The 14,662-nt window shown below is 35.1% G+C and overlaps 2 protein-coding genes across 2 annotated transcripts; one reads left to right on the top strand and one right to left on the bottom strand.

Moving 5' to 3' along the window:
* Nucleotides 1-6,571: 6,571 nt before the first annotated feature.
* LOC103938655 (actin-depolymerizing factor 1) lies at nt 6,572-7,573 on the top strand. The gene is made up of 2 exons (XM_009348683.3): nt 6,572-6,831; nt 7,254-7,573. Exons 1-2 carry the CDS (start codon nt 6,584-6,586, stop codon nt 7,402-7,404), a joined length of 399 nt encoding a protein of 132 aa, XP_009346958.3. The 5' UTR covers nt 6,572-6,583; the 3' UTR covers nt 7,405-7,573.
* A 547-nt stretch (nt 7,574-8,120) lies between these two features.
* Nucleotides 8,121-11,701, bottom strand: LOC103938654 (tRNA-specific adenosine deaminase TAD1). Its single transcript, XM_048564984.1, is given in 12 exon segments — nt 8,121-8,531; nt 8,641-8,755; nt 9,270-9,357; nt 9,436-9,469; nt 9,472-9,554; nt 9,652-9,728; nt 9,799-9,968; nt 10,120-10,233; nt 10,399-10,521; nt 10,650-10,840; nt 11,165-11,285; nt 11,387-11,701. Coding segments are annotated over 11 exon segments (1,299 nt in total). The 5' UTR covers nt 11,571-11,701; the 3' UTR covers nt 8,121-8,531; nt 8,641.
* Between the last annotated feature and the right edge of the window lie 2,961 nt (nt 11,702-14,662).

Raw genomic sequence — 14,662 nt, 5'->3', positions numbered from 1 at the left:
CACACAAAAGTTATAAATGGGGACTTTGGGGGGAATATTCCTTAGTAGCTTTCTTCCTGACGCATGCATATATAATTAAAGCGAACTTTAATGAAAAGCTTTCCATACTGTTTATTTCAACGAAAAATTACATTTTAACATTAAAAAGTCAATCATGATACTATTTATTTTACTTTTTAGTTTGTCTTTTTCGTTAAAATTCAAAATTTTCAAGCTTTTTTTCAATAGTTTTTCTATAATTAAATACATAACTATGAGTCCCCAAGAATAGACACCACATAATCCACGCGCAGTGGATAATTTGGAAGGCACATTTTGTTCCTATGTTGTTGACTGCTAGCAGCGTTCAGATTCTTCATGACAAAAATAAATTGGCCCCTTAACATCTCACTCTAACATTTCTTACATGTCATAATCCCATCAAAAAATATTTTATTGAGAGAGAGAGAGAGAGAGTGAGAGAAAAAGCTCCTTATGTTTCACCTTCTCTGTGTTGGAAAATATTCATACGCTTGAGAGGAAAATGTGTTTTGCTTTCAAATATATATATATATATATATATATATATAAAGCTTAATTATATATGCTGGTGGTACACATCCTTGTTGATCTTTAAAATAAAAAAATAAAAAAAATCCAATATCTTCATAATGGTATTGTTGAAACTTGAAATATCGATGTGTATTATGTATTAATACTGTTTTTAACTTCTTTTTTAACAAATAAAGTAGGATTCAATTTGAAAACCATTTTTTTTTTTTTTTTTTAAGAAAAGCAATAAGCAATACCTGGTTTAGTCGGGTGACTTCACCTTCTGCACCCAAACTTGAGATTAATGAATTTAATGTCGTTATCTGTTAAAAAATTAGTATAAGATGAAGAGCTGGTTGAAAATGAACAATTTTTTTTAGTGTAATTTAGGTATATATGGAGTTTATCTTCAAAGACTTCGAATCAACTTAAGCATAAATCATAATATTAGGTTATTACTCATGTATCGTGAGACCAACTATTTGATCCACAATTTTCAACAAAAAGATGAGAAAATAGCACTTTCAACCTTTCAGTAATTTATATAGAATTTAACCATAAAAATTTTTACAACACATTTTTTAATAAAATATTGCCATCTAGTCAAACTCCACAAGCACTTTGTACTTATCTACTAGTTGTACATAAAGAAAATGTGAAGGAATATTTGGTTTAAGTCTATCAACAGGGGCCTGCAGAAAGATCGCAAAAATCTTTCTAATGGTGAGCACAAAGCATTGCAACGTTACCACTTCTCTAGAAAATTCCAATATGAGCACATTATCCACAAGAAAATAATAACAATGTCTGATTGTATATTAATTATTATCGTGTGAGCAGCAATATTTGCAAGTATTAAAATGACACAACACAATTAACTACCATAAAAATAGTTTATTAGCCTTAACATACATCACCTATATGGATTATGGAGGTATCTGGATTTGATAATCGAAAATTAGGCATCCGCAGACTGCATCTTAATAATTAAAATGCGTTTAGAAAAGGTTGATCTCTTATTATATTAATTTCATGAAAGTGACAATCATGCATACCACAAGCTTCACTTTCTAAAGTTGATCATTTTGCTAGTGCGATTCCTTGAAAGTTGAAACTCATCCATACGGACTTTGCTAGACATTGCCCAACTTTGATTAAATTTTAAGGTGGGCTGAAACCTGAACAATTTTTAAGCTAAGATTTTGGGCTTCCATTGATCTTTGGGTGAGCTTGTAATTAACTTTCAATCTACGTAGAGAGAGAAAAAAAAATCCATGAGAATCATATGACTATAGGTTAAATCTAAACATTGTAAATAGTAGTGACAGATTCAAGAATTTTGCTTGCGGGAGACAAGCTGAAGAATGCATGCCACTTGTTTCTTGTATCCCGTATTCGTCTCCATCTTTTTTATGTATTTTGTAGAGCACCTATCCTTGTAGCTGCCTTGCTCAAGAAGAAAGTAAAAAATCTGCATATTTCGTGTGAGGTAGTAATGTCAAACTGGGGACAATATTGTTCTTCTTGGCCTAATTAGTATATCCGCGAGATGTACATAGTGCCTCTTTTAACTTCACTAGTTATAAAACAAATGAACTTATATCTTGAGTTTGTGACACATAATTCATATTGAAAACCCAGTAATATTAAGAAAGGTAAATCATACATGTCCATGTATGTCATGACTCATGAGTAAATTTTACACTCAAATATGATATATTATAATCTTAGATTGTCAACCAAGATCTTAATTTTGTCAAAATACATTCTCCAAACGTGAGGTTTTTATTGACCATGTAATATTACAATGTGTTGGACTATTTGGAAAAAAATAACATGTACACACACGATGGGAACTGGTCTTCAATTCTATGATCAATTCGTAGCTTGTTTGGTTCTAACACAAGCCCTTAAAGAAATTGAGTGGTTTTAACACAAACCGTAAGAAATTGAGGTTTCACAGTAAGCCAATTATCAATAGGGGAATAGCTAGTCTAACTCCTTATTCCAACTCTTTATAAGTATATGTAAGGTTTCTTAACTTTTCGATGTGAGACCACATTATACATTCTCACACGTCTTCTCATGTGTGGTGACGCTTTGATAGGAGCATATTTATGTGACTTAGTTAGCTTGTTTTCTTGCATTTATGTTGTTAGTTTCTATTTATTATAGTGATTTAAGCTATTTTCATGTGTTTGTATGTTCAATTGGCTAAAGTGGCAAGAAAAGACAATTTGGAGCAGTTTTGGGCTTGGAATGGATCGCACATGCATGGAGCAGGGTGGATGGACGAAATTGAAGTTCAAGAAGGGCTAGGAATATGCTAAAGGGTTGAAGAAATTAATTCAAGAAGGGCTAGAAATCAACAAGAAAGAAGGAAACATGAGTCAAACTTCCTTATTTTGACTTAGTCAATCCTAATCCTTCACTACCTAGGTTCCAGCTGCAAGGAGGATCCCTAATTATTTTAGGATCCTTAAATAATGATTCTAGAAGACCTTTTACTATTTCCCATTCCTTGCCACACCACTTTGCCATTTCCCTTTCCCTTGCCGTGCAAGATACCACCTTTCCCCTTTTCTTTTCCTTGCCGCACCCTTGTTATCCTTTTCTCTCTTGGATTCTAATTTAATTACCTTTTTTTCCTTGAGGATTTGGGGTCCAAATCTTTCCCAAAACATTTAATTAATGCCATGCTTTTCTCCCTAAAATAAATACATTCTGCCACAAGAAAAGAGAAACCATTCATTCATTCAGCCATCCATCCCTCACACACACAAGCCGCACCACCTATCAATCTCACACCATCACCCAATTTCATACACACACACACCTTGTGCTGCAACTTTTCAAGGAGAAAAGAGAGAAGACCCTTGGAGCCATGCTTGCCATTCAAGTTTTGGATTGTTGGAACGTTCTTAGGTGTATTCTATCTTTTGTTTTCAATGTTTAATTTAAGTTTTCTTTGTTTAAGTGCGAATATGAGGAACTAATTTCATTTTGGCTAGAGGAGAATTCAAAGCCATGAACATATATGTGATATGAATTGATTTCATCCAATTATTGTTTCATCAATCATGAATGAAATTTCCTTAACTGCTTGATTGATAACTTATTCTTGTATGTTGATTAAGGACGCCTACTTAGTTTGCATGCATGAATTTGATGCTAAAATATAAGGCATTTTCACCTAATCGTTATGAACTTATATTTGCAAGTAGTGGAGGTTGCTAGTCACAATCGTGTTAAGTAAATTCCTGGCAAGAGTATCATGCTTTACATAGTTACGAATGCCTTGTCAATGCTTATGATTTTCACAAAGCTTAATGATCTTTGATTGTATCTCTATTATGTTGTTCATGTAAGGAACTATTGAAGAATAATTTGGTTGCCGATGCGTATTCCATCCAATTTAATGACTTAAGAAAAATTTGAGGGTTAATTAGTGTTGTTCACGATTAATCTGGGGCGTTGAGGTTCATTGTTTATTGGAATAATAATTGAAAATCGATTTGTATGCATATGTGTCATGTGTGGAGAAGAACCCTCTAGCTAGCATATCACCCATCAATTCACCCAAATTAGTATCCCTTTACTTAGTTTCTGCAATTTGTTTGTTTAAGTTTTAAATTCGTCAAAAACCCAATCCCCTTTACTTTGTTGTGTCAAATTAGTTAGAATCTGTCCAAACTTGTGCTTTTAAGTGTTTTGAGTCAAGTTAAAATCAATTTTCGTCCAAATCAACCTTTAGTGTCTAGTTTGAGTCTATTTGATTATTTTGTGCTGTTTTGAGTCTCTTTAGTTTGTTTTGAGTTCTTTGAGTCTAGTTAAGTGTTTTTAAGCTTAGTTTTATGTTTTTGAGTCAGTTTTAAGTAGATTAGCAATCCCTCCTAATTCCCGGCCTAGAACGATGCCTACTTACATCTTTACTACAATTGTCAATAAAAGGGTTTAATATGAGTGCTAGTTTATAACATATCACGCTTAAGCCAACACATAGACAACACATAATTAAGTGACGTTCATGTGTGTAGGCACTGGACTTTACACGTATAGCAATCTGCTCTGATATAAAAATGGAGAAATTAGGTTTTCATCCCTCTTTTTAAACTCCATTGAATGAAACCTTATTCCTTTTTAATTTTTAATCAAGGTCCTTGGTTTTAGTAAACATCATTAATTATTTCAATAATAAAATATTTTACATATCAAGATAATTAAATTTTAATTATAAATTATTCATTTAGTGTTAGAAATGTTACATTTGATATATTTATATTTATGGCTAAATTTTGTATCATATATCTTTATTTTTATTTGGTACCCATTTTAATTTGCAACCCTTTATTCAAATTGTGTCAATTTTCTATTTAGTTTTAGTTTGTACCCATATATTAATTTCTTTTTGTGTCCATATTTTTCAAACGTTTATTTGTATTCATATTTTTTGACCTTTTATTTGTACCCATAATTTATTAATAATGTACCTATTTGTCTTTAAAAACATACCACTTTGTTATATGTAAAATGTACCCATTTGTTTTTGTAAGTACCATCTCTTTTTTTCGTGTAAAATATACCCATTGTTTTTTTTTTTTTTGTTTTATATGAAATGTACGCATTATATAAAATGTATCACCTTTATTTTGTATAAAATGTACCAACTTTTTATATGTAAAATGTATCGTATAAAAATTATTAATTTTTCGTATGTAAAATGTCATTAATACAAGTAATGACAAATCATGGGTTTATTTAAGTATATATTTTTTAAACATTTTCAACAAATTATGGATTTTATTTAAAATCTCATTAATATAAATAACTACAAATATCAAATTTTAATTTACAAATTATAATAACCTACATAGAAATGTATTATTGCATTAATTTCAGAGACTTCAATTAAAAAACCGAAAATCAACATGTTTCCAATCAAAAAATGTTAATAAATAGGGACCACATTCAAAATTACCCTATAAAAATATATAATTTCATCATAAAACTAATCGATAATTTAAAAAGTACCCCAACTTTTCCTAAGTACATACAAAGCTTCTCACGAGAACATTACACATCCTCATAGCCCCCACATGAAATGGGTGTCATATGCAAGCGCCTTAAACTTAAAGTTAATAAGTCATGCAGTTTCAAACCCTAGTTGGATCCCCATAGTGGCCACCTCTAACAACATAACTGAATTGCGAAGTACATGGAAGACCAAGGTTTGGGAAATCTTAATATGGGAGATGAAAACATGGTCAAAACGCCCAAACAATGTACCCCTTTGATTACAAAATCTTAATCACATTTAATTATTGGCCAAAAAGACATCCAAATGCTCCCCTTAACGTGGCAACTATTTGACGTAATCAGCCTAACTAATTAAGATTAAAAAAAAATCCCAAGAAAATACCAACCCCCATTTTCTCCCACAAAAATCTCTCCTCCCCTGCCTTTCTTTTCCTTCCAAACTCACTTTCTCATGTAGTTATCAAAATCAGAGATTTTTGCAAATCTGTCGCATCTATCTCTTTTTACTGCATTTTCTTTTTCTCATTCCACAAGGTTCATCTTCTATAGAGGAGCACCATGGTAAGCATGCCTCATTCTCCTCTCTAGCTACAAGTTTTTTTATTTGTCTGTGAAGATATAGGATGAGGGAGAATCTATCATAATTATGAAAATGCATACGTGATTAAATCATAAATGTTATCGGATTGAGTTACTAATGTAGTAATCTGAGTTTAATTATCATTTGTTTTCTTAATATTTATGATCATATAACATTTCGAGTCTATTTCTACCTTCGAATTTGATGCTACGGAACTGTTCTCCTGTGCTACCTTGTTTTCCAATCATCATGGTGTTTGGGATGTGTAACACTTTGAGCATGCGTCTCTCGCCAGATAGCATTGACATGTTATGTTGTTGAACTGTTTTATGACCACTAGATGGCCTGACATGTTATGTGGTTAGACTGTTTTAATTTTATGATCACATTATACTTTTCGGTGACATTGATGGGTAGGCAAACGCGGCGTCTGGAATGGCTGTGCACGATGATTGTAAGCTCAAATTCTTGGAACTAAAAGCGAAGAGAAATTTCCGATTTATTGTGTTCAAGATCGAGGAGAAGATACAACAGGTGATTGTAGAGAAGCTTGGAGGTCCTGATGAAAGCTACGATGATTTCAGTGCCTCCTTGCCTGCCGATGAGTGCCGCTATGCCGTTTATGATTTTGATTTTACAACCAATGAGAACTGCCAGAAAAGCAAAATATTCTTCATTGCATGGTTAGTAATTATATAAATTGGCTATTTCCTTTCAAACAAAAGTATACAAATTGATTTTAATTAAGTTGCTTGTGTTATATATGTATGGTTCATTATTTATTTATTTTTTTGCGCATATAACACAACATAATCAAAGATGTTCTCTTATTAAACGACATATATATATATATATATATATATATATATATCATGTATATATGATAGGCCAAAAGTTAATTAAGAAGAATTGGTAGAACGTAAGGCTCTGAGCGATATCAATTCGCTAGCGTAGCATGCCAGAGATATCTAATAAGAGAAACTTTCTCTTCAAACACCTGTGCATTGTTGACAATCAAAGTCCTTCGAAGTAAAGAAAAACTACTAGAATTGATTAATGCAAGCTATAGACCATTTTATTGCTTCTCGTGGATGTACATATATAGGGCACCTGATACATCAAGGGTCAGAAGTAAGATGCTTTATGCAAGCTCCAAGGACAGATTCAAGAGGGAGTTGGAAGGCATTCAAGTGGAGTTGCAGGCAACAGATCCTAGTGAGATGAGCTTGGATATCATAAAAGGCCGGGCACTCTAAACATTCCTGTAGAGCATTGATCCATCACTTTGTCATATGATCTATCTTCCAATTTTCCTAGTCGTGTGAGTTATTTTAAATTAATTATTAATTACTTTATTTTTCAGGTCAGCTATGTATTCAGATCTAAAACTTAATTTGATTGATACATTCCTCTGCTGTATCGGTGTAAAACTTAAGTTTATCTTGGCATTTTTCATATTGGAGATTTGAAGAAAATATTGTTAGAACGTGTTTCAAATTTCCTGTCAACTTTAAGAGAGTGTTGTTTAGCTAAAATGAAGGATAAAACCTTACTTGGATCCAACAAAGTGAAGACTGTCAGTCACTAAATGGTCGTGTGCAAATAACGATAAAACTCTAAGTACGTATTAATCAGCATAGTTGCTTTGGATTTTAAGTTCAAATCTCTTCATTCCAGCCTAGGACATGAAATTACAAGTCTTAGCCTATGGAACACATAGAAAACACTACTATTATCATCTAGTTGTATCACCATTTTTACCATCTCTTTGATAGAGAAGGGACCCACAAACAAAAGTCATATGGAAAGCGCGTGATTTAGTTTGAAAAATGTGTATAAGTTCATAAGACCGGTAAAAAAATTCCCTATTTAGTGCAAAATCATTGCTTTTTTGCCCTCCTAATCCCAATCAAGGTTAAAAACGCTATCATTAATAATAAATGTTGACAACTAAATGCGGGCAAAGCTGTAATTATAAGGAGATAGTGTTGTATTGACAGAATTAGAACAGCACAAACTACAGATTAAAAGCTCAACATAATATTCTTAGGTTCCGCTAATTTTTCGTCTGTTCAAATAGTCATTCTAACAGATAAAATAAAAGTTTAAAACCAGAAGAGGAACTCTCATCAAGGGCCACAATAAAAAGTTCATGAAAAAAGTTGCGCAGCAGCTGCAGGCAGAAGCATTCACACAATTGGCAGTAGTAAGCAATAGAACCTAAGCATTACTGCGAGCCTACTATCGACATGTTTCAAGAGGCGAGGATGTGCAGATCGGTCATTTAAAAGCAGCGACGGGTGATGCAATGGCCGCTCCTCTGTTGGTTAACACAAAGCACTCCATCTATATTACGCCCGTGAAGTGCAGAAGCTATCAATATCTAACCACAGTGATATCCTGAAAAACCCTAATTAGTGCGAAATTCACTCGGCCACAAAGACTAGTATACTCAGATGACAGACCACTATTGATTTTCAATATGCACTGACCTTACTGTACCATGGCTGAGAATGCCTCAAAATGTGGTGGTTTCAATGGCCAATTACTAAAGGGATGTCTTGTTTTTAGAAATTTTGAGGTCAAATTGTATTCCTGCGCCCTTTCCTGCATAAGTTAACCAGTTGAAATTAGCTGATGGTTCAAAAAAAGTGTTATCCAGTTATTCACACCTTGCTACAAGTTAATAACGAACCACTTCATTTTCTTTCTCTATTTTCTGGCTGTCCCACAATATAAATATACGTGTAATAGTTGCATAAGTAATTCATGAACTTTGTACTAAAAGATGTTGAGCATAACGTGACGTCTACAGATATCTGAAATTATGTAGGACAATCATTTTACTAAACAAGCAACGAAAAAAATTTCGGTTACACACAAATAAAAAAATTCCTATATTTTCTATACATATTTTGAAGTACGTTTGTCAGTTTAAGCACAAAGACCTCTAACTGTTGATGAAAATAAGCCACTTGTGCTACTTAGCTGGTAGATCATTTACTGTCATGAACATTAGTTATCACATTGTGATAATATTCTTACAACTATGTTATCACCTAGATCAATAAAATATAATAAAAAGAAGTCTGCAAATTGGTATCTGTAGTATTCACCATACCTTGATTTCCCGGTACGAAATCTCATTCACAGGGATTTTGGTAGGGCATTCCTGTCTTAGGGACAAGAAAATCTCCAAAAGCCGCTTTCTGTCAAACAATGAGACAATATGAAAATGCTAATCGATGGCTTTCTAAATAAAGGTTGTATCATACTTATCACCCTACTTGCATAATAATGACTCAGTAGATGGATAACGTGCCCCTTGGCAGCGGTTCCTTGCTTTCTTCCAGAGGTTCCAAGAATTACTTCATGCAGACCAGATTTATTCCAACATATCGAATACCTGTGATTTAAAGCATTAGAGCATCATGTACCAAAAACGTAAAGCATCATAAAATTAGTACTGACCAAATAATTGCTCAGATTAGATAACAAAATACCCGCATGTTAAAGTGGTCAAAGCTGTCTCAGAATGCTGAAACTCCTTTGGTGGTGTTGGAGCTGCCCATAGAAGTGGCTGCCAGTAGCATTAGCATACACATGTGATAACCTTCTGTATAATATCACAAAGTACACATTTCACAGACCTGCTTCACTTGAAAGGGACTCATCAGCTCATTTGATAATGGTAGGATGCGATCATGCAACGCTTTTTTCAAGTAATCAACCACGAGAACGGTTTCTGAGCTGTTAGGGGATTGTCCAACGGTAATGGAAGAAAGGTACACAGGTTTTAGAAAGAATGACAGCAGGGCACCTGAAATAAGAATATGAAATGACCTCGTCAACTTATTTACAATTACAATTAGGAGTGGCCAGTCAAGCATGCATTTTACAACAAAGTGTCACAATCCAGGATTGACTGAATGAATGACTACATTGGCTACATGATAGATCAAATGACAAACCTTGAACTCCAACAACATTCCAGCGGGCTATCTTGTCAGAGCAACTAACTGATAATGTTGTATCACCACGACCAGGCTTTCTTTGTACTGAGCCAACCAGTTGTGAAGCATCACCTGAAAATGAAGTAACATACAAATGCTCCATGACTCTGAGACTCGTGTCAAGGGACGATTCTTTTCCAAAAAAGATACGGTGAGAAACAACTATTGAAATACTCAACCCACCACATTAGGGGTAAGAAATGGAAACAAAGTAGAGAATAGTTCTAATTCCACTACCATTAGTCTTTGGCAGAACCTCTTCTGCGATGGAAGTGTTAAGCTCGTACAAAGATGAACCCCGTTCTCTTGATCCAATAATTTTTGGAGGAGACAACAGTGAACTCGGAGAAGCAACCCCACCTGCAAGAACCATAAACAACTGCAACTGAGGTACCTCCTGACATAAGTTAACAATCTAATTAGAGCAAAAACAAGAGAAAGAAATAAAAAGTATATGTTATTCTCCTTAGTTATGAACAGAAAATTACATGGTAGTTGTGATATGTACAAATGCAAATTCCAATTCTTCTTCATTGAGTATTTTCTTTCGCCATCACCATCCGGGCCCAATTCAAAAATCAAGTTTTTGGCATCGCCATTTTGAAACTGCGTGCTTCCGTTGTTATCACTTTGCTCACTATACATTTGAGCAAGACACTGAATCTGTGCATAGAGGAGCCTAGGTCCACCAAACCCACATATACGAAAAAACATCATACATCACAAACATCAGGTACATATATAGTTAACCAAATATAGTTAAGAACAAGGGTAAATGCAGATTCCCCCTAAAAATGGTAACTTTTCAGCTAAGCATACAAAACCAGCAGAACATATTATTAGCACAATGTTCCACTGTATTCTTATAATCTTGCACACGAATAATTTTGATGTATTTCTTGTAACATGAAGCATTTTCTATAAATTAGCAACTAAACATTAATTAAATATACAAACGAAATTAATATGGTAAAAAATAATAAATTTGAGGAAAAGCAAAAACCTGAGTAAAGCTCTTCGAGCTATAATCTCGGCGTGGGAATCATTGACGACATCGCCGTGGGGACTCCTCAGTGACCGCCCGATGCATTTGGTCCCAGTTCCGAATGCGACGACTTCAAGTTCTGAGGCAATTGAGCACGGTTACTTAAAGCACTGTTTGGTGTCCAGGAAAATGCAGGAAACTTGAATTCGCGAAAAGAAAAGGAGGGGTTTAGGGAAGGACCTTGAGAAGGGGAGGAGACGAGGAAAGCGGCCAAGACGGTGACTTCGCGGCCCTGAGGCTTGCCTTTCTTGGGAAGAGAGTTGTAGAGTGACAAGACTTTGTCTGAGACTGTAGTTCCCCAGTCTGTTTCTGAGGAAGAAGGAGAAGGAGACGACGGCGTTTCGGAGCAGGGCGGCGACGCCATGGTTTGGAAAGTGGTGGGTAGGGGGGTCAGTGACTCGGTGATAGACAAGAGAGGCTCCGTTACCAAATTTCTTTCATTGGTTGAAACGGTGTCGTTTCGAACTTGATCTGCTGCCCTTAATAATCTGGTGCGTTTTGCAAGGTAATTGCGGAAAACTTTTAGATGAATTATAATCTGGATTTAATCTTAATAATTCTCAATCGCTCTAATAAATAACTATTTAGTACCGCTATTGGTCCTTTGTTAAATTTTTTTTTTATATATAAATATGATATCTTGATGCTGAATTCCTGATCCTAAAATCTCATGCATTGCATCAGATTGCCAGAAGATGCATCCCACCCTTCCCCCAATCAAGGTGCGCCTCCATTTAGTCCACGTGATTGCAATACATTAAGGGGGCGTTTGTTTGCCCTCACTAGGTTGGACTGGACTGGACTGGACTGGACTAGCTATTAGTCCAATACTGTGTTTGTTCCATGCTGGGACTAACATTAATGAGACTAAAGGGGACTAGCATGGACAAAACCCTTCACTAAGAGGTCTTAGCGAGACCCCCCAATAACCATGGGACTAGCTAAGACTATCCTCTCTTTCTCATCCTCGTCATGCTCAACGACCACTCCCGACAAACTCCTCATCATCTCCGGTCACCTAGATCAATCATTAACTTTCCGACTCTCTTTCAGATCCATTTCACAACCAACTTTCATATAAAATATACCAAATTGAAGTTGGGAGTGACAAGATTACGATTTTACCTGAATCGAGGCCAAAATGTGGTCGAATGTGGCCGGAAAATGGCCTGGAAGTCTCGGCCTGTTTGGGCTTTCTTCAAATCCATGATAGATTCGAGCATTCAAAGCTAAGATCTCGGTCGAGGGATGGTGATGAATTTTTGGTGGTGCTAACTTCATCCAATTTAACAAGGGTTGGCTGGAAAACACATCGGGAAACCTGCAACTCGTCAGGAAAATTGGAGCCGTGAGGTTCCATTCGAACAATGCATAGCTAGAGAGGGAGGGAGGACAAAGAAATAGAGACTGGAATCAATAAAGAGTTTGACCAGGAATGAGAAAGAGACATGAATTGAGAGGTCTAAGAGGAAAAAAAGAAGGAGAGGGTGGGACGATGAGAGAAGAGGAAAAGAATGGGACGGAAATGGTAGGAAAAGATGAAGAAAAAGATAAGATCATAATAAAATATTAATAATTTATATATTAAATAATATAATATTAGAATTTGTTATTATCTAGCTTCTTAGTCCAATACTGCACCAAACGCTTCACTAAGTTAGTCCAGTTTAGTCTAGTCTAAGCCAGTCCAGCTTAGTCCTTGAAGCTAATCCAGTCCGAGATAGTCCGGCGCAACAAACGCCCCCTAAGGGAGTGTTTGTTTGACCGGATTAGGGGGAACTGAACTAGACTAGACTAATTGCTAGTGTAGTCTCATGTTTGGTTTGCATAAGGATTAGGTTTAATGGGATTAGATGGGACTCGTTGGGATTAAAGACTTCGTTAGGATTTCTTGGCCAAGAACCCCAATTTTGGCCGGACTCGTAAGACCACCTGCGAGAGAGAACCTCGCTCTACCTACAAGATAGAGTCGTCGCCATCACTCCCAGCCTTCCCTGCTCCTTCCTTGCCATGCTTCCTCATCCTCATCCTCATCACCCTCATCTCTGCATCCTGCTTGCCCTCATCAGCATCCTGGTCGCCCTCCATCTAAATCGCCCCTCCTCCTCCCCCGTTCAATACCAGTTGAAGTAACCCTCTCTCTCTCCGTCTCTCACTCTCTCTGGTTCTTTTGAAAATTTTCCATCTGTTTTTTTATTTTTTATTTATTTATGGAATCTGGGTTTATTGAAAGGTGTTGAATTTCATAATTTAAGTTGAGTTTTTGCAGGTTGTATAATGCGATTTAGTTAAGGTTTATGTGTTAGAGTTTGTCAATCTGTTAAATTTTATGGACTGATTGGATTCTACTCGTTGCGTTGACTGTTTGATGGGTTTCAAGCAGATTGCTATGTGTGTTTGTGTAGTGTGCAATGTGCAATGTGCAATGTGATCCAGGGCTCCAGGGACAATGACATGGAGAAAGAGTCCTTTCTTGTAATTTCCGAAGAAGAAGAAGAAGAAAGAGTCCCTGTTTGGACCCAATTTGAGTTGTTTGTGCTAATTTGGTGTCGGATTTGTGAATTGCATGTTGAAAATTTTATTATCCTACTTCTTAGTCCGACACTGCACCAAACACATCACTAAGTTAATTCAGCTTAGTTTAGTCTAAGTTAGTTCAGCTTAATTCCTGCAGCTAGTTCAGTCTGAGACAGTTCGGTGCAACAAACGCACCATAACAGAAAGAAATTATATTTATGCATTTTGCTATGAGTTTAATCCCTATCAATTCTTTTTTTCTTAATAACTAATTATTTAACCTATTAACATTATCGTTCTACTAGGAGAAAAATGTGGTGTAATAAGTTGGTGTCTCTGGTACTATTGATTCTTTATTTAAAAAATAAAAGATAATGCTTGTGTCCCGCATGGGAGGACTTACTTGTCCCCTCATTTACGATTAACGAACATTTATCGTCTGATTATCATAATAGAAACTGTTCATTTTCTTTATCATTATAAAGATCATATATGCAAAAAAATTATTCAATTTGAAGATCTTTTAGTCATTCATATGCAAAAACAAATAGACGGTTCATCGTGAAAATGCTACTTGTTAGCAAAATCGTTGATTAGTTTAACACGTATAGATGACCAAAAAATTATTCAATTTGAAGATCTTTTAGTTATTCATATGCAAAAGCAAATGGACGGTTCATCAAGAGGATGCTACTTGTTAGCAAAATCGTTGACTGGTTTAAGTATAGATGACTAAATAATCTCCAAATTAAATGATTTTTTTTTTCTGCAAATATGATGCTTAGATGATGATAAAGATAATGGATGGTTTCAATTATGAAATTCAGATAGTAAGTGTTTGTTAATCGTAAGTGGGGCCACAAGCATTACATAAAAATTAAATTAAATTAAATTAAAAAAAATCCAAAGATACTTCAACTTTGGTTTAGTTTTTCTTTG

Source organism: the organism of the source record quoted next, unplaced genomic scaffold, assembly GCF_019419815.1.
Source record: "Pyrus x bretschneideri cultivar Hongxiangsu unplaced genomic scaffold, Pyrus_bretschneideri_v1 Contig4, whole genome shotgun sequence".
NCBI classification, from domain to species: Eukaryota; Viridiplantae; Streptophyta; class Magnoliopsida; order Rosales; family Rosaceae; genus Pyrus; species Pyrus x bretschneideri.
This window is presented reverse-complemented; position numbering and strand designations above follow the sequence as displayed.